Source organism: Cololabis saira, chromosome 11 (assembly GCF_033807715.1).
Source record: "Cololabis saira isolate AMF1-May2022 chromosome 11, fColSai1.1, whole genome shotgun sequence".
Classification (NCBI taxonomy): domain Eukaryota; kingdom Metazoa; phylum Chordata; class Actinopteri; order Beloniformes; family Belonidae; genus Cololabis; species Cololabis saira.
The window spans coordinates 8,115,331-8,135,347 of NC_084597.1; the positions used below are offsets into that span (position 1 = coordinate 8,115,331).

At 39.5% G+C, this 20,017-nt stretch overlaps 1 protein-coding gene across 1 annotated transcript in view; it reads right to left on the minus strand.

Moving 5' to 3' along the window:
* Positions 1-11,435, minus strand: part of shc3 (SHC (Src homology 2 domain containing) transforming protein 3) — a 50,086-nt gene extending 38,651 nt beyond the window's left edge. The window contains exon 1 of the mRNA XM_061733255.1: positions 9,089-11,435. Within this exon, the coding sequence (XP_061589239.1) occupies positions 9,089-9,733 (645 nt within the window). The 5' untranslated portion in view covers positions 9,734-11,435. The remainder of the gene's footprint in view (positions 1-9,088) is intronic.
* Between the last annotated feature and the right edge of the window lie 8,582 nt (positions 11,436-20,017).

The window sequence follows — 20,017 nt, forward strand, 5'->3', positions numbered from 1 at the left end:
TATAGTGGGGGGGGGGGGGTTTGGGGGGAGGGTGACTTCCGCTGCCAAACCGGGAAGCAAGAACACACGGAGGCCTCACGCCGAGCACTGGAAATCTGCAACAAAAACCACAAACAAAACACGAAACCGACACGGAACCGACCAAAACAGGAGCAGCAATCGTCCCAAATCTCGAGATCCAATCACAGTCTGAGCTAAGCTACCGCGATTGACTAACCCCAAAAACTACAGAGCAAGCATGCAGGTGAACAAGCCAATGTGTATGTCTATGTGTGTGTGTGCGTGTATGTATATGTCTGTGTGGCTGTGTGTGTGTGTGTGTGTGTATATGTGTGTGTGTATGTCTGAGTGGCTGTATGTGTGTGTGTGTGTGTATATACCGTATATCGGTGTGGCTATGTGTATGTATGTGTGTGAGTATGTATATGTCTGTGTGGCTGTGTGTGTGTGTGTGTGTGTGTATATATATCTATGTATATGTATGTATGTTAGGGGTGTAACAATATATCATGCCACGAAATTTCGCGATACAAAAACGTCACAATAGAAACCGCTAGAAACGCGCATGCGACTGCGGCCGCGACCGCACCTCGACCAAAATCTTACTCTGCTCAGAAGAAACTAGTCCCGTTTTACGGTCCCGTTTTGAGCTCTGAACTTTTACTGATGTAAGACTGGTGTAGAGTTAAGCCTTACCTTATTAAATTAAACCTTTTTCGGGTCGTGAGTAGGATAAATACGGGACAACTTCTGCTGAGTTCCAGTGTACTTTAATGTCCCTCAACAGTGTAGGATTTTAGAACACCAACACAGCACCTAGTGCCGTACTGTGGCGTATCACTCCGCCCAATCTAAAACAGACTAATCACTACAGATAAACTGACTAGTGTCATTATAGTCCCTGATTTACATCAGAATATAAAGAATATATTTATAAAATAATGAACCCTGAATTACCAAAATAACCTTAACAAAAATAAATCTCCTCTTACACTTATAAGGTGAGCATGAATGGATCTTTTTTTATGATGTAAAATTTTATGTATTTATCTACTTTTATTTATTTATTTAATTTTAGTTGTTAAATTAGAAAGAAAAAAGTAAAATCATACATGAGACAAACTATTCAGTTTGTGGCTAAATATTTGTACTTGTATGAAACTGAAGATGCATAATGCAAACCTGACATTTACTTTTAGTTCAGTTTGTGGAAAATGGTTGGCCTGGCTTTCTCTTTAAAACTTAAACACTTATAAAGCATTACAAACTGTAACAATAGAGAAAACACAGCATTGTTTTGTATTTTGTGTCTTTCAAATAAAAGACATTTTTTTCCAGTCATATGTTCCTCATTCAAGGTTGTTAAAAAAATGCTGTAATATCGTATCGTATTGTTATCGTGACCTCAATATCGTGTATCGTACCGTATCGTGAGATTAGTGTATCGTTACACCCCTAATGTATGTGTGTGTGTGTGTGTGTGTGTGTGTGTGTGTGTGTGTGTGTAATAATCCTATCAAAGCTCCACCCCCCCACCCCCACGGGCAGCCGAGGAGACCCGCGGTTGCCAATTTTTTTTAATTTAATGCACTAATTAAGGCCAGGTGATGAGATATGAGATGTATGGGGTTTTTTTACAATTTCTTTGTGCTTTGAGTGACCTTCGGGTGAACATGCAACCACTTCAGAGACAACTGTCAATTGTCTAATGTCTTCCATGAGTAAATAACGTTATCATTGTAGAATGACGGACTTCTAATGGTTTGGAAATAGTCTAATAACTCCGCCCAGACTGACGGAGAGCAGTATCTCTTCCAAGATCCTTGCTGATATCTTTCCTCATTGGCATTTTGTTAAAACACACCTGAATGCTCCAACAAACTATTATTTCTGCTTTTATAGTGGGGTCCTGTCTACTGGTAAACAATTAATTAAGCTAATTTGACAAGCAGACTGGCAGTGGCCTTAATTCTCATAAAAAGCAGAAAGGGCGTGTGGGTTCTCATACACCGCTTCTGCTTTTAATCATTATATCATAAATGCATCTTAGACCTTAGATCCGTGGGAGGGGATACTTTCTTCTTCAGATGTTTGCTTATTTCAGCTCCATAATTGGAATAATGTCTCATTTAGGATAATGTCAGTCACACTATTCCTCTACATTTGATCAGTGCCACTGATTTTGCTGTTTTACACTTCATGGGACACTTGTTTAAGAGTAAGTAGCACTTTTAAAAACAGCTGATCAATAAAGTTCAGCTCATCACTTTCAGTATTACAATTTATTCTTTTTATTTGTTTGTTTGTTTGTTTTATTAAGATCCCCATTAGCTTTTGCAAAGCAGCAGCTATTCTTCCTGGGGTCTTCATATTCTCATGAGTGACAATACAGTGTACACACAATACAAACCAAACAGAAAAAATACTCATTCACAAATATATACAGAAACACAAAAATTCACACATACAAAACATATAAACAACAAAACATACAACACAAGCTCCTACATTGAATCATCACGAATACTTTTGTTACATTGCAAAGATGCCTAACTAAGAAAGGAAGTTCAAAAGAAACTGGTTGTTTTAGATTGTGTCTAATGGTTTTAGCTTATTGATTTAATTGAGTTAGGTGTTATATAAATAAACATATTTTCTTGTTCTGCATTTAATTTCAATTCTTAGTATTTTATTTTGCTGAGGTTTTGTGACGTTTCCGGTTATTTTCACTATTTTTAAATTTTCTTCTATTGAAATACGTTTCTTTGTTTTTGTTTTTGTATTTGCCTAATTTAGTATGAACTTATTTATCTTTAGTTGTACTTGGATTTATCTTTAATCTATCTGTTTTTGGTTGTTATTTGTTGTTTGTTTTGTTTTTTTTCATTTTCGTTTTTTTTCATTTAGGAAAATTCATTTTCTTTTTTTCATTGTTTTCTGCTTATTATTATTATCTTTAGTTTTTATTTTTGTTTTTTTTTTGTCTTGTTTTTCGTTTTAGTTGTTGTTCTTTGTACTTGTTATCTACTTTGTTTTATTCTGTTTAACTAACATTTTATATTGTACTGTAAAAGTTTTATAGAAATGTATATTTGTACTGTTGGACCCCAGGAAGAATAGTGGCTGCTGAGGCAGCAACTAATGGGGATCTGAAATAAATAAATAAAATGCCATGACCCAACAATATGAGAACCCCATTAAATATGAATCCTTAAAATTGTGTGTTGAATAATAATCTTTTAGTTTCATTTTAAAACTTTTTTCTGTTGCGTTACATAATCAGGAAGTGAATTCCACTCCTTCATATTTGTGTTTGTTAGACAAGCTAGCAGTAATGCTAGAAAAGTCTCTATTGCCTTTGCTTCTCTGAGGAATACTTAAACTCAGATAATTCTGCATGTTCTCAACCAGACCTGTCAAGTAACGAAGTACAAATACTTTGTTACCTTACTTAAGTAGAAATTTTGGTTATCTATACTTCACTGGAGTAATTATTTTTCAGACGACTTTTTACTTTTACTCCTTACATTTTCACGCAATTATCTGTACTTTTTACTCCTTACATTTTAAAAACAGCTTCGTTATTTTATTTCATTTCGGCCTTTAATAAAAAAACTATCCAGTTAAATTGCTCCATCCGGATAGAGTGAATTTGGTTGTGGTTGTTTCAGATGTTCTTGTCCAGTTTTGTTCTTACATCCGTTCCCTCAGATTCCTGCAACTAAACTTGGATGTACATTCCAATAAAGGTTAGGATAAATGATAACATGCCTCTGAAGTTTGACTTTTTGCACGATTACAATACTTATAGGCAACTAATCATCATATCTCCTGCTCTCTGAAACACATGTTAATGCTCAATAGTACACATATATGGTTCTTTAATATATTTACATTATACTAAGATACATTCATTTTCAATGGCTTTTGTCCTTAATTGCTTTTTTCCCCCTTATATTACTTTTACTTTTATACTTTAAGTAGTTTTGAAACTAGTACTTTTATACTTTTACTTGAGTAAAAAACTTGAGTTGATATTTCAACTTCTACAGGAGTATTTTTAAACTCTATATATACTACTATACTTCTACCTGAGTAATGAATGTGAATACTGAAGACACCTCTGTAGATAGATAGATAGATAGATAGATAGATAGATAGATAGATAGATAGATAGATAGATAGATAGATAGATAGATAGATAGATAGATAGATAGATAGATAGATAGATAGATAGATAGATAGATAGATAGAATCTCCTTCAGTCCCATCAAGCTGTTAACGTTGCAGACGTCACACTTATTCTGATTAATACGGCGCAGACCAGGAACATTTTGTGCTGACAAGTTTCCATCGTTAGCAGAATCACATTCATGATCTGGCTGTAAACTAAACTGATACCTACACACAAACGTTTCCACTCCTTTTCATAAATAGTGTTGTTGGAATCATAAATTCCAGTTTACAACTCCTTCTCTCTCCTGTGGGCAGTCTGAAACTTGGTGCAAACAAATATATTTTTCATCAACATGACATTTGCAGTTGTCATTGTTGTCCATATTTAGAACAGTGAGTGTGAAGAGCTAAATTCATCGGGGGCCAAAAATATATCAAACAAATTGTTGGAGTAAGCCTATTCTAAGTAAAACACGGAGAGTCTTCTGTCACACTGAGACAAATCTTCCTGCTCCTTTGAAATAGTTTTGGAGGTGTTGGGGGAATTTAAGTAAAGATAACCAAACAAGGAGAACATTATTTCACAAGGGAAACATTTTCACAATTAAAAGGTTAGGGTATCTGATTGGCTAAGGGTTAAAGACAGAAAAGACAAGACATTTGTGCTCCAAAGAAGGAGTAACACTCAGTAAAGGCCTTGGCAAAACTTGACTGTTTACTTGTGTGGAGCAATAATTGACATGTCGAGGTCTGGTGTCCCCGATTCACTCCCCTAATGCCATCGCTGCTCCCCACAAACACAACAACCTCCATTATTATGTATGAATGAGTACGAATGTTGACTATAGTAATGACTATAGTTTAAACTTTGTGCACAAAAGAAATTCTAAATTAGTTGGGGTTTTTTTTTCTCCACTCCTGCTCCTGTCCTGTGGGACACCAGATACAACATGAGAGGAACTTTATTATTTGAAAAACCGAAGACCCGAACCAATGTAAAAAATCACTGTGTATCTGTCAAAGGGGTGCACATCTGGAACAACTGTCCTGTAAATATCAACAAATACAAATCATGTTGTACACTATTCAGCCTTAAAAGACTTAAAAATTACGTAATTTCTCGTTATGGTATGGAAAATTAAGTTTGCCAACTTCTGTACTGTTATATTTTGGGTTTTGAGCAATGCACTACTTTTTTATTTTTGCTATGATGGCAAATTTAAGTTTATTTTTTGGATATTTGAGCTAAGCGCTATTTTTTATTTTTTGCTATGATGGGAAATGTAAGTTTATTTTGGGTTTTGAGCTCTGTGCCTTTCTTTATTTTGCTATGATAGGATATTTGAGTTTACTGATAATTCATTTCAAAGTCTTGAGCTCTGCTCTTTTGTATTTGCTGTAACCAATGTACCAGTAAAAGGGGTAGGTATATATAAGCCTTTCTTCTACCTACACCCTTTCGGTTACAAATGTTCCAAAATAAACATTCAAACAAACAAATATGTATATATATATATATATATATATATATATATATATATATATATATATATATATATATATATATATATATATATATATATATCATTTACGTTTAGGAGCCTCTGCAGCGCTGTTCTGCAACGGGAGTCAACCTGCTTCGTTGCCTAGTAACGCTGCTTAGAGCGCGGGCATATTATTATATATTATGGGATGTATGGAGTTTGTAACTAGCCAAAAAAATAAAAGAAAAAATATCGCGGGCGACAGACAACATGATATAAAGAAATGTTTCTGCCAGGTCCGTGTGCTTGTGTTTGCATGTGACGCTGCAGGGAAGCATGAAGGAAAACACAGCCTGACCACACACCAGGCGCCCGCGGGGTCCTAGTGCCAGCCATGTATGAGCGTAGGCTCTGCGTTGGTGTACCGCGGACCATAAATCAGCCTTTACCGTCGCTGACACCGGTCCGACTGGTGACCCAGTAAAAAACAACGCATTTAAACATCTGGCTGGGATCCCAAATGGCTTCATAACCATAAATACAGCCCTTGGTTGTACCACACTCCCCATGGTAAATTTCCAATTTGTTGTTTAGCTTACATTTTTGTTCTGATTGAGTTTCTTTTTTTGGTAAGCAATAATGATGAAAATAACACAGACAATAGATTGTCTTTCCAGTAGAACCACTAAAGGTTCATTTTTTTCCCCAGTCAAATGCATGTAACTCTGTTATAACCAAACGGGAAAAAAAATCTTCTACAATGTTTAAATTATTTATAACTGATATAATCTCGATTGTGAATAGGGATGTTTTGTCACATATTCCGTCAGCACAAGCAGCCGTTAAAAGAGGACCATCCCAGAGGGTTTTCATAGAGATCCCTCTGAAATATATAGAAAAGATGCTCAATGCTCATATGGGTCAGACCTTTCAGGCCCATGACACTTTGGTTAAAGGTTAGATTAAATCTTATTATTTCATTGAAGTGATATCATTCAGCAATATAGGCCTACAATGATTTTTAATGTAAAACTTTGTTATATTGCTACATGTCCAATATGCCGTCCCACGCGCCTCGTCTGTTTAGGATTTTTTCGGTGGTACCACCGGGCCTGAAAGAAATTCTAGGGGAAACACTGATATATATATATATATATATATATATATATATATATATATATATATATATATATATATATATATATATATATATATATATATATACATATATTCACTGTGTATCTGTCAAAGGGGTGAACATCTGGAACATCTGGAACAACTGTCCTGTAAATATCAACAAATACCATACAAATACAAATCATGTTGTACACTATTCAGCCTTAAAAGACTTAAAAATTACGTAACTTCTCGTTATGGTATGGAAAATTAAGTTTGCCAACTTCTGTACTGTTATATTTTGGGTTTTGAGCAATGCACTACTTTTTATTTTTGCTATGATGGCAAATTTAAGTTTATTTTTCGGATATTTGAGCTAAGCGCTATTTTTTATTTTTTGCTATGCTATGATGATTTTTTGCTATGATTTTGCTCACGATAAGAATTTGTCATCTCCCGGTAAAAACGATAAAAGGAAGGAAGGAAGGAAGGAAGGAAGGAAGGAAGGAAGGAAGGAAGGAAGGAAGGAAGGAAGGAAGGAAGGAAGGAAGGAAGGAAGGAAGGAAGGAAGGAAGGGAAAAAATGAAGGAACGAAGGAAGGAAGGAAACGAGGAAAGGAGGAAGGAAGGGAGAAAAGAGGAAGGGAAGAACGAAGGAGAGAGCAGGAGGAAAGAAGGAAGGAAGGGAAGAAAGGAAGGAAGGAAATGAGCCAGCCAGAAAGAAAGAAAGAAAGAAAGAAAGAAAGAAAGAAAGAAAGAAAGAAAGAAAGAAAGAAAGAAAGAAAGAAAGAAAGAAAGAAAGAAAGAAAGAAAGAAAGAAAGAATGATAAATTCCCGTTGATGATGTTTTTGTGTAACAAACATGGCGGATCTGAGAGCGTGATAGATTTATAGTTGAAAAGGTGGAGTTGAATTGGTATTTTTTTTATCGTCATTCTTATCGTTATCGGGATAAATGCCGGAAATTATCGTGATACATTTTTTAGTCCATACCGCCCATCCCTAGTGTGTGTATATATATATATATATATATATATATATATATATATATATATATATATATATAAAAAATAAAGTTCTGAACATTTCTTATGAATGTGGAGGCTTCCACAACAAATCCACACATACACGTACAACAAATCTAATATGAATGTTCAGATTTGAAGGAATAAAAGTCTGAGTTAACAATGTCACAGCCAGTCGATGTCCTTTTAGAGTAATGGTGCATGATGTGCATGGAGTGACCACATGACATTAATTAAAAGTGCTGTGAGCAGAAACACCATGTTGAATTCAATACACACGGGACACAAACCACAGGAAAAACCCGGGGTGGGGGAGAACAGACCAGACCCAATTCGCCTCTCGCAGAGTGGACGCTTTCAGCAGCATCGACCAGACAAATAAGTGCGCTCTGCCTTAATGCTGTTAATGGAATGTCATGCTGGTCACAGAAACCCCAGGCTTTATTCAGGCTAGCTGTAGTAGGTGTCACAGTATGGCCATCAACCTGTGTTTCTTCCTCTGGAATCACACATTTCCCATTGTGCATGTTCACTCTTCTCCATGTTCTAAGTTTAGCTTTTTGTTTTCTGAGCTGCTTAAATAAAAGACTATACTTTTATTCAAACAACAACAATAAAAAAACACTGTTCTTTCATAGCTTCAGTGAAAATTATTCCTTCTCACTCAATTCATTTCACACCTCATCATCGTCTATGCTAGTGACTCATTGCTGGCATGATGACATTCACAGCTCTTGCAGTTGTGCACCAACTTAAATGATGTAAGCTTGCTGAACAATATTGAGAGGAGATGCAACTGCAATGAGATAAACATGCACTGCATGCCTTTTATCCTCATTCAGTATTTTCAGGGTACTAATACAGCTGTAGATCTCAGAGAGGCGCACAATGTACAGAAATAACACATCACCATGGTTACAAAAGCATAACGCAGTAGCTCAGCATGCACAAGACAGAAACACCCTATGAATTTAATTATTTTTGCTGTTTTTTCACAATTGTTTTCGTGTCGAGATCATGGGCTTTGTCTCTACTTTTCTCTGGTGTTGACCTTCTCCATATCCTGAATTATTCAATGTCTGTTCTGTGGTTGCTAGTCGTTCGTTCAGCCTTCTGCTCTAGCCAACCTACATACGCCCACTCAAGGGCATGTTGTGATGCACAAGTAAAACTACATCTTTTTATCCACCTTTCAGTTGGCTAAACTCCAGTCATTGAGGGAAAAAAGAGACAAATGAGAATGACAGAGAAATAAAAATAAAAAAAGGGTCACAGAGAGTTTACCAACCTTCACGTCGTACGTGATTCCTGGACCAGAAATCTTGTCGTTTGAGTGTAGCCATCCCCTGGAAGGCTTGCTCACCAGTCCACCACCTCCACCTGGATTCCAGTCCTCCCCACTTGGCAGGAGTTCGTCCAGCCTGCACTTTTTGCTCATGCTGACAGCCGGTTCTAGCTGCGAGCAGGGGGTTGAATGGGAGACCAAGCTGCACAGAGAGCCTCTCACACCGGAGGCTGCTGCTGCTGCTGCTGCTGCTGTTGTCGCCACGCTGGGGCTCGTGCCGCTGGAGCTGGCTGAGGCTGATCCCCCCCCCCCCTGCAGCTTGGACACAGCCAGGTCTTTGACGGCCGAGGGCAGACCCTTGATTCCCAGCAGGCTTCCCGAGTTGCTGAATTTCAGGCTGGACACCTTGTTGATGAGCGTGCAGAGGGTGGTGCCTCCATCTTCCAGGTGGTCAGAGCCATGGGTGGCAGGGATTCTGGAGGGAACGGCGGTGGAGGGCTGAACCTCGGTCGGGGGTGCGTAAGCTGTCTCGTCTGCAGACTGGGGGGCGGCCGAGACCTTGGGGTTCATGGACAGGCCGTGGAGAAGCTCATCTACGGATGTCACTGACTCATTCCTAAAGCGGTTGTACTTGGTACGGTGAAGCATACCCTTGTCTCTCTTGCTCTTTCCCCCTCTCTCCACCAACCAACACGCGCAGCCTGCCTCGTTCAGAAGCGCGCTGGCAGACGTGGCTGAGCTGTGCTGATTACCCTCTCCAGTAACATAGCAGCGGCGGTACAGCACAGGCAGTAAACGCCTCTCAGCAATCACTGGGCCACCTGACTGCAATTTTCTCTATTGAGTGGTGGTTGTGTTGAGCTGGTGCTGCTGCTGTCACCAAAGTCCAATCTGCACTCAGTTAAAATCCAACGCTGCAGTCCGATCAGTCACAGAAAAATATGCAGACACAAATCATTGGAAATCCAACATTGAAGCAGCGGATAAAAGGCTGCCAGTGTTGTGGTGCAGCTTCTCCAGCGGCGATGATGATGTTGCCGCCGCCTCTGATTTCAAGCATCAAAATCCAAAAAGTAAAACAACAGAAAATTATTTACGCTGGTGATGATCACAGACAATGAGAAGGGAGAGCGAATACTCTCTGCTGACTGCTGCCTGGCTGACGGCTCAGAGCTGAAGCATGACTCACTGAGAAAACCTTCTCAACAAAAGGCTTGCTGAACACTGCAAATCACTTCCTGTTGGAGAGAGAGGAAAAAAAACTCCCACTTACAGAACACTAGAGCCAATCAATCCTTAAATTCCTGTGTCTCTTATTTATTTTTCATATCCGTTTACCGTTTGTTTGCTTTTCTACACGACCTCACAATGTGCTTGAACCCTAACCCGTTTTTTTTTTCTTCTTTTTTGTATTTTATGCTGCAAAATTGGTGATCTGTTAAGAATTATGGCATAAGGATGTCACATCAGAGACTAATCACAGAGGTGACAATACATGAAAAACAATCACTAGTGAAAACCATTTAAAATGACAACCACACAATCAGACAAGCTGCTGAAACCTCCCTGAAAAAAAAGAAAACATCAATTTCTTTTAAGAATATCATCTCTAAATGTATCGTCATAAGAATTAACTATGTCGCCATATGCAGTAACAACGCAACACGATGCTGGGATGACCGAATACACGTCTTAAAATAAAGCTCATGTTATTTAATCATAGTAGCACGATACTCCTGGATCACAGATTTGTGTTTTCCAAAATCTATCTCTTACTGCACTTCCCGTTTAAGGAAATATTTATAATCAGGTATATCTTCTTTTTTTTAAATTATAAAGCAATTTCTCTGTTTTTTTTTAAGAATAAATCATTTGGAGACAAGTTGTACCCAAATGTTCTTTAAGAAATCTACAACAGAACGCGAGAAAAAATAAATTTGTCTAACGTCTAAAGAGCAGAAACAGATTTACAAGAATGCCCAGCAACTAGTCCTGGCTGAAATACATGAATGATGCACGTAAACACATACACACACACGGGGAACAACATGTTTCTCAGGCAGATAAGTCATTGAAGAAACCAAAAGGATAACCTAAAGAGCTCAAGAATCTCCTTAAAACCAGCAGCAATGCAGCTCATCATTGTCTCCCCGGTAGCTGAAAGCACACATTCATATAAAATGTCCTCAGGAGCATCTAGCAAAGCCGAAAGACTGACACTCATTCATAAGCAGCTTCCGCTCTCACTGTGCTGCAGATTTCGCACTGCAGTCCCTCTCAATATCTCTCTTTCCTGCTTGGCAAGGGAGGAAAAGAAAAAAAAAAAAAGAGCACGTCTGCCTTCTCTCCTCAGAAACAAAGGCAAACACAAAGGCAGGGATGAACAGGCAGGCCCTCGTAAAATCAGAAGTGGAGGCAAAAAGGCAAAGTAAAAAAAAGAGCAGAAGACCAGCGCAGCCGTGCAGTATTTAGTCTTTTATGTGAATGAAATAGTCGGCTTGCATACCAGTGTTTCTGTGAATGGAAGCAAGGCCTTTCTGCCTCTGCAAGGCAATCCCTCGGGATGGCATGGTCTTGTCCAATGAGGAACCAGCTGGATGACTCATTCAGGGGAGGCTTGCAGAATAGTGGAAGAGACCATTCCAGACTAAGGTGTGCATCTTGTTTTCTATTAACTGCCCTTTACAAACACTGCACACGTAATTGGGTATGAAATATATACATAATGCAACTAGTTACATAATGTTCTTATGTGAGAATCAGATACAAGAAAAAAATAGAGGCAAAACATATAATAGAGGGAATACCCCCTTCCCAAAATGCCTTTGACCGTCACCATTTATCACCTTTTCTCCCCTCCGCATTCATGTAAACAGTTACCACCTACACATATAATAACTAATTTAGTGTTCGTGCACAAATGCACTCGAGCAAAAAATATATTTTCAGCTGATGGATTTATATTTATTTTGACACTGAACATCTGGCATCTAAAAAAAAGAGTACCATAACATTGGTAAGGGCCAAGTAAGTGTGTGGCGTTCATGAAGAGCAACATCCCCCCAGTCTTGTCACAACCCAACAACGCCATCATTTGTTAGCTTTCTAAAAATGGTAAATAAACCACACCTGATTAACAAGTGAATGATGTTACCATGCATTAAGGGTTATGTTATAACCACAACCTTCTGTCAAATACATTTATCAAGCCAGATTTGGTTTAAAATGGGGCACACTTGGTGCAATGGCCTGTACATCCGCCTTATTATTATTAAGCATTATTATTATTATTAACATTATTATTAACATTATTAAAAAAATATGGCTGGAATTGCCAATAACACCTGTAATTATTTTTTTATTTTTTTTTAAAACCCTGAAAACTGAGAGTCATTCACCATTTCCTGTGACTTTTGATGTATTTTGTTGACACTATTGTGGTTGGTGCTTCCTGCGTCTTTACTTTGATGAATCCCTAGGAACCAAGTAATTAATGGTACCAAAGAGGGAAATAATTTGGATGACTGGCCAGGTTACCTATGTACGGCCATCATTTTTGTCCATCGTCCCTGTAGTTTCTTGTGCTGGCCCCCTATTTTCTCTTTTGTGCATGTTTGCAGGCCAGAGCTTCAGGAGCTGAGTTGAATTGAATTGAATTGAATTGAAGATGCAGCCACGAAACACAGTAAGCTGGCTTTCTTAAACCTAAACAGAGCTGCTTGAAGAGGTCATATACAGTATGGTGCGTCTACGCTACCAAGTGAGCTATCTTGCTCCCTCAATGTATCAGTTTCTCTGGTGTAAATATCATCGCTGCATTTTCTGTTGGTTTCTTAATATTTGTGATGAAAATAAAAAATGATACAACTTTACTTAAGCTGCTCCCAGAGATTATCCACATACTCGTGAAACATGTGAAAACATTGAACGTTTGAGGATGAAGAGGTGATCTTGGACTTTTCCACAGTATACTATGAGATACTTATAATAAATAAAAATGGAAAAGGAGAAGAGAGGAAGGGAAGAGGAGAAGAGAAGAAGGGTGAGAGGCACCGCCCAGTGGATCATGTTGGTACCACCCTGCAGCATAGGCCTATAGCAGCATATCTACCACAAAGCTATGTTTGAGATTAACTATTATAGTCTTGTTCTATAGCCAGGGGTGCACACAAGCCGGGACTCGAGGGCTAGTCTACTGCATGTTTTAGATGTTTCCCTGTCTTCAACACACCTGATTCTAATCACTGGTCGTCATCAACATGTCATCAAAGTTTACACAGCTCTGTTGGGGACACACCCTTGTCTATCTGGGTAGTGTTGACCTGTGGTACATATCCTAAGTTTAGGGATAAGTTGATCTGGTCCAGTATTGTCGCACCAATAAGAGAAATTTTTTTTTTGAATAGTCGAGTCGGGATGGGGTCTGACATACATGTGGTTGACTTATCTCTATTAACGAGTGAAGTCAGCTCAGGGAGGTCTACAGGATCAAAACAGTCTAGAGTCAAGTCAGAGCCCAGGGAAGTCGCTAAAGCTGAAGAAACGCCCATAACCGGCTGGTTGATTTCTTCTCTAATTATCATGATTTTACTGTTAAAGAAGCTCATAAAGTCTTCACTACTGAGAGCTGCAGGAATGCATGGCTCAACAGAGTTGTGACTCTTTGTCAGCCTGGCTACAGTGCTGAACAGAAAACGTGGGTTACTTTTGTTATCCTCTATCAACGTTGAATAATAAGCGGTTCTGGCTTTGCGAATGGCTTTTTTATATTAGAATATTTTTCCATTCACGATAGGAGTCTACAGACTTACAAGAGTGCCACTTCCTTTTCATTTTACGCACGTTTTGTTTCAACATGCGGATATTTTAATTATACCAGGGAGTTAAGCTTCTGTGGCTAGAAACCCTCCATTTCAAAGGTGCAACTTCATCTAAAGCTGAATGCAACAAATCAGCAGTGTTACTAGCAAGGAAATCAACATCTGCAGAGGCAGAACCCAGGTTACTGGCCTCGACTACTTCACTATTTTCCACTGTCGTAAGATGAGCAATGGCCTCCCTAAATTTAGCAATAGCTTCATCATACAAACATCTGCTAAAATAATACCTCCAATTTTGCACTTCAACATCGACAATATTAAATTCAAACGTTATTAAATAGTGGTTGGATAAAAGGGAGTTTACAGGCGACACCAACAGATCATCAGTTTCAACAACATAGGTGAGAACGAGATCCAGGGTATGATTAAAACAGTGCGTCGGTTTGTCCACTTTTTGTGAGATACCCATCGATTCTAGAAGAGAATTGAAAGCTAATTTAAGATTATCACTTTCAACATCCATATGAATATTAAAGTTACCCACTATGATGAATTTATCTGTACTGATCAATAATCCAGATAGGATATCTGAAAATTCAGACAGAAACTCTAGATAAGCGCCAGCAGGGGGCCGATACACTACCACTAACAAAACTGGCTTCTCTGATTTCCAGCTCCGGAATTTAAGACTAAGCGTGAGGCTTTCAAATGTATTATAATTACACTTAGGTTCAGTTTTTGTTTGGAGACTGGAGTTATAAATTGCTGCGACTCCTCCACCTCGGCCCGTGCTTCTAGAAATATGATGATTAAAGTAGCCGGGCGGAGTCGATTCATTCAAACTAACATACTCTTCCTCCTGTAACCATGTTTCTGTTAAACAGAAAATATCACTCCTGCTCTCTGTAATTATATTGTTTACTAATAGAGACTTGGAGCTTAACGATCGTATATTTAGTAGTCCGCATCTAATTTTTCGGTCTCTTATTGGTATCAAATGTGCATTGGTTTTAATTTTTACAAGGTTATTTTGGTTAACGCTTCTATAACGCCGCACCTGGTGAACTTTTGGAGGGCGGGTAACTGCAACCACTTCTATGTTGCTAGGCACCTGGTTAGAGTAGCCAATTACATAATGCAATCCTACAGTTTTAGAGTCGCCAATTACATAATGCAATCCTACAGTTTTAGAGTCGCCAATTACATAATGCAATCCTACAGTTTTATTGTAAGGCATTGGTCCTCAGAAGCAGCAGAGAAGTGTGCAATGGCCCTTTTCCACTAGTACCTACTCAGTGAGACTCGCCTCGGGACAGCTCGTCACGCCTCGTCCCGGCTCCCCCGCGTTTTTCCACAGCCAGGTGAGAAGTGGGCGGATTGGGGTGAAGCTGCTGTGACGTACTCGATTGCGCAACCCCTTTGTTTGTGTTGGCGCAGATGAAAAAATCAGCTGGAGCCGCGAGCGGCTGAGAGTAAAACAGAGCTCCTGTGGATCTGATCATTCCTTATCACCCATCTACATCCCTTTTTTAATTCTCTCGTCAGCCACCAGGTTTATGAACATCTGCACCTCAGAGTTGGATCACCAAACAGACGTTTGCACTGTATAATAAAATCGCCGCAAGCCGTGAGTCGCTATCATGCTGACTCCCGCTTCCTGATTCAAACGTCTGACGGCCCCGCCCCCCGACCAATCAGTGGCGCGGAGGGTGGTGACGTCAGATATAGGGCCGGCTCAGCACGCTTAGAACCTCGGCAGAATAGGTACAGAAAAAAGTATCTGCTTGGCACGGCTCCACCCGCCTCGGCCCGTAGTGGAAAAGCGCAAGGGGGCGTGGCGAGTAGAAGCACGCTGAGTAGGTACTAGTGCAGGGGTGTCCAAAGTCGGTCCTCGAGGGCCGCAGTCCTGCATGTTTTAGTTGTTTCCTTGCATCAACACACCTGATTCTAATTAACGGTTGTCACCACCTTGTCATCAAAGTCTGGATAGTTCTGTTGATGACCAAGCTCCTTGTATCACGGTTTGATAAAAAAAGGGACACATCTAAAACATGCAGGACACCGGCCCTCGAGGACCGACTTTGGACACCCCAGTACTAGTGGAAAAGGGCCATAAGACTGCAGCTCTGCATCCTGGCCTGGACCCTGCATTGTCAGGGGGAGTGTCTAATAATACTGGCCCGGGGCCTCATTTATAAAGCTTGCTTGCGCACAAAAATGGCCTGAAAGATGCGCAAGCCACCTTCTACGCAAAGGCTGGGATCTAAAAAGAAAAAACTAACCGAAAAATCTGCGTATCCCTACGGCAACCCCGACCCTCCTGTAGGAACTTACTTAAGACACGGGGAACTGGCGACGCAGGCTGTGAGGTGGTGAAATGAAGCCAGATTCATGTCATACTCTTAATAATGTCATCACACATCACAACATATATCAGACTTATAATATAATAGCGCTGATCGTGTCCCTCTGTGTTTGAAGCTCAGCATCAGTCAGGACGCTCAGCTGCTGCTGGAGCTGCAGCCGCGGTGAGTGGGCTTTCCACCCATCCCTTGAAATACGGAATTGTTACGTAATTGGGAATTAAAATTTATATAAAAACAGTTTATTCCGTATTTCACAATCGTCCCATGCATGTCTGTCACACACGCACACACTAGTTAAGCCTAATTATGCCTAAATAATGGTTCCGCGTTAAATCGACGCAGATCCTACGCCGTAGGGTTACGCCATAGGTTATGCAGCAACGCGGCCCGCGCACACAGTGCGCGGGCCCACAAGTCTTTATGTCACACCATTCAAAAGTTATGGCAGAAAGTAGGAACTATCAAATATGGACCAATCAGATGAAGGGGGGGGCGCGCCAGGATAACGCTTTTGACTGAGAAAAGTAATGCCCATCGTCGCAGGATCGAGACACATATTTTGATGTATAACACACTTGGGTGCACGTTACGGTTCAGGCCGCATTAACGGCCGAAGAAATGGCATAAATTGCGGCAAAATTACATGATTAATTCAAAATGGCTGACTTCATGTTCAGTTTCGGCCATGGCGCCAAGAGACTTTTCTTTAAAAGGAGCTTGAGGCTCCTTTCAAGAAATGAGACTCTCTAGCGCCACCCTTCACCACGACGGCAGTCGGGGGTACTGCAGCCAACAGTGAAGCCGGCACGGGAGAACGGGGAGAACGTGCATGCAGCGTCATGTGACGTCACATCCGCAGCCCAGCGCGGGAAATTCGGGACCGAATTGCAGCACATTTTGCAGCACACAGCCTGTTCAAGGCAAAGGAGAGATACACTAGAGGGCTCATTCTTTTGGGTTTGGAACACTTCATCTGACATTATTACTAGAAAACTTAAAATGTATACGGATTTTTTTCATAAATCCTGCCACAATCCGGCCTCAAGCTCCTTTAAGTTGCGACATGATACGTGCATGTACGTCAAACCGTATTGTGGGGCTTGAGGCACGAAGTTTTCTAGGGGGAGCTGTTAGGCCACGCCCATTAATGCAAACCATTAATATCAAATTTTTCGCCAGGCCTGGCTTGCGTGCAAAATTTGGTGACTTTTGGGGCACGTTTAGGGGGGCAAAAAGGCCCTCATTTCGTCGGAAGAAAAACAAGGAAAACGATAAAAATTCCTACAGATAGATACAATAGGGCCTTCACACTGTCAGTGCTCGGGCCCTAATTAGTCCATTTCATTTCATTCTGTCATTCTGTCATATTTAGGTTAACAACCTGGAGACCGCAGCTCACTAACTACTGAATGTGCATCAAGAGGAAATTACATCTCCTCCTTCCATTTTGAAGCATAACTAGAAAACTTCAGGAAATTTTGATATGGGCATGCCCTACTGCCCATTCGTCCCCTCTAGCTTCTTGGGTTTGGGGCTGTCGTGGTTGTGTTCGGGTGGTTCTATGTCAGTTTGAGGTGTTTATGGTTGTATTGCATTCATTCCTGTGCATTCCTTGGTTTAGGGTTGTTAATAAACCACAGCCCCTGCTTCAGAGTTGTTTGGTTTAGGGTGATTAATAATGGCCAAGAAGTAGTTTAGGGTTGTTAATAAACCGTTAAAGGTTGTTGATAAACCTTTGAGGATGGGCCCATTTGGCAGACATTTTGACTTAAGATTTATGTAAATCACAGCTTCATAAAATTTGAATATGTAATATAAGCGACCAAAGTCAAATGGACATTTTTTTTAAATTGAAAGTTAAATATCGCAAAAACTGTAATAATTGGCATAATGAGGTTGTACGATCCTTTAGTGCCAATCGGGCCGAGACTTTAGCTTGTTAGCAAAATGCTAGCAACATTGCCCTTTGGGCCATTCTGGACGATTGCAATATGGTCATCCACTACTTGGCATGCCCATAATAAAATAACTTGTGAGTGTTGGATCTCTACCTTTTCAGCCACAATTATGTGAAACAGCTGAGCTGCAATGATTAATTCACTGATTTGGTGTCAAATAAATATTTTCATGAGAAAAAGCTTTTATTTGTCATATAGTTTTAGGGGGATGATTGCAGTCTACAATCTAACCACTAGATGTTCTTTCGACTCACTGGACCTTCAAGATACGAATATTGTCATTCAAGGCTAACTGACAACCAACAGGTATTCATTTGAAGTGTTTCCCACACATTTACTGATACTCAGCAGCCACTGTGCATAACAGGGATTCAGAGGTAAGAGGTGACAGATCTTCTTTAAATTGTAAATAAAAGATATGAGTTGCCTGCCCATGGCAAAACTTTAATGTATAGAGCTCACTTCCTTCATAAAACATGCATTTTTTATCCTGTAGTTTTTTATTTTAATTTACTTGCTCTCAATGTTTTATCTTTGTGTCTGCGAAGCGTCTTTGAGATCTTTTAAAAGCGCTATATAAATAAAATTGATTATTGATTATTACTAAGAGCATATAAGTTATTCACGTCCATAATCATCAAGCAAATTAACTGTTGATGAAAATTATTTTGACTAATATTAAAAGAATGTAAAAAAGGAGCAAGAGGAAAAGAGTATGCTTGGCCAGATGTCTGCTGTTGCCTGGTTGTGGGGTACATTTCCCAAAAAAAGCAATTATATTTTAGTGTAGCTCAAATCAAAAGCAACAGGTATACTTCCATTCTCTCTTTTTCTTTTAGTACATATTCACATTAAGACATGATGTCTCCTGTGTGATTGCTTGGTATGAACAGCATTATTAAGGAAAAAGAAAAACACATTACTGCAGCTGAGGTCCACAAACCCAAACTAGACCCAGAGGGCTCTTTGACATTCAACATGTCATCTCCTAAAAAAAACTGCTATATTTTAATCAAACAGCTACGATTATAGACTACCATCTACCTTGTCAGCACAGTTTTCTGTGGTTTCATATCAAAACTTTTTTATAAGATGTATCCCAGAGTTAATCACTGTTGTGGAAAAAGCCATTAAAATGTTCTTTAATATGTTCTTTACAACTAGGTGAATAACTGGACTGAAACTGAGTATCTAAATTACCAAGAATAAGATGTGAGAGATGATTCAGATTTCAGTAGATTTAATTAAATAGTTGCATGCAAAAGGGTCAAAACCAACATCAGGTATCTTGATGCAGAATGACGATGAAACAAACGAAGCATAATAATTAAGGCACAAAGGATGATTCATTCTTACAATTCGAGTAGACAAAAACATCTTTAAGGTCAGTGTTAATCTTTTTAGTGCAGACTACCAGTCTGTACACTTAGGGCCTGATTTACTAAGATCCTAAATAAAGAGTACTAAATTGCGTGTGCACTGAAAAAGTTTGCACGTGCTGTTGTTGTGTGTTTTGCGGGTGATCAACTAAGATTGCGTGCGCAATTCATAACAGGTGCAAACCGCAGTATTTAAATGAGGTGTTGCGTGTCCTACGGTTTGCGCCATGGAGAGTCTGGATGGAAAGCAGGATAGTGGCAAGTGCAAAATGAAATTTGACGAGTTGGAGTTAGAGATATTAGTGGAAGAGGAAAATAAACACATTCATGAACTACAGCAAAGAAATTTAAACATTACCAAAAGAAACATAATAAGCATAAGCAATATGGAAGAAAATCTGCGATAGAA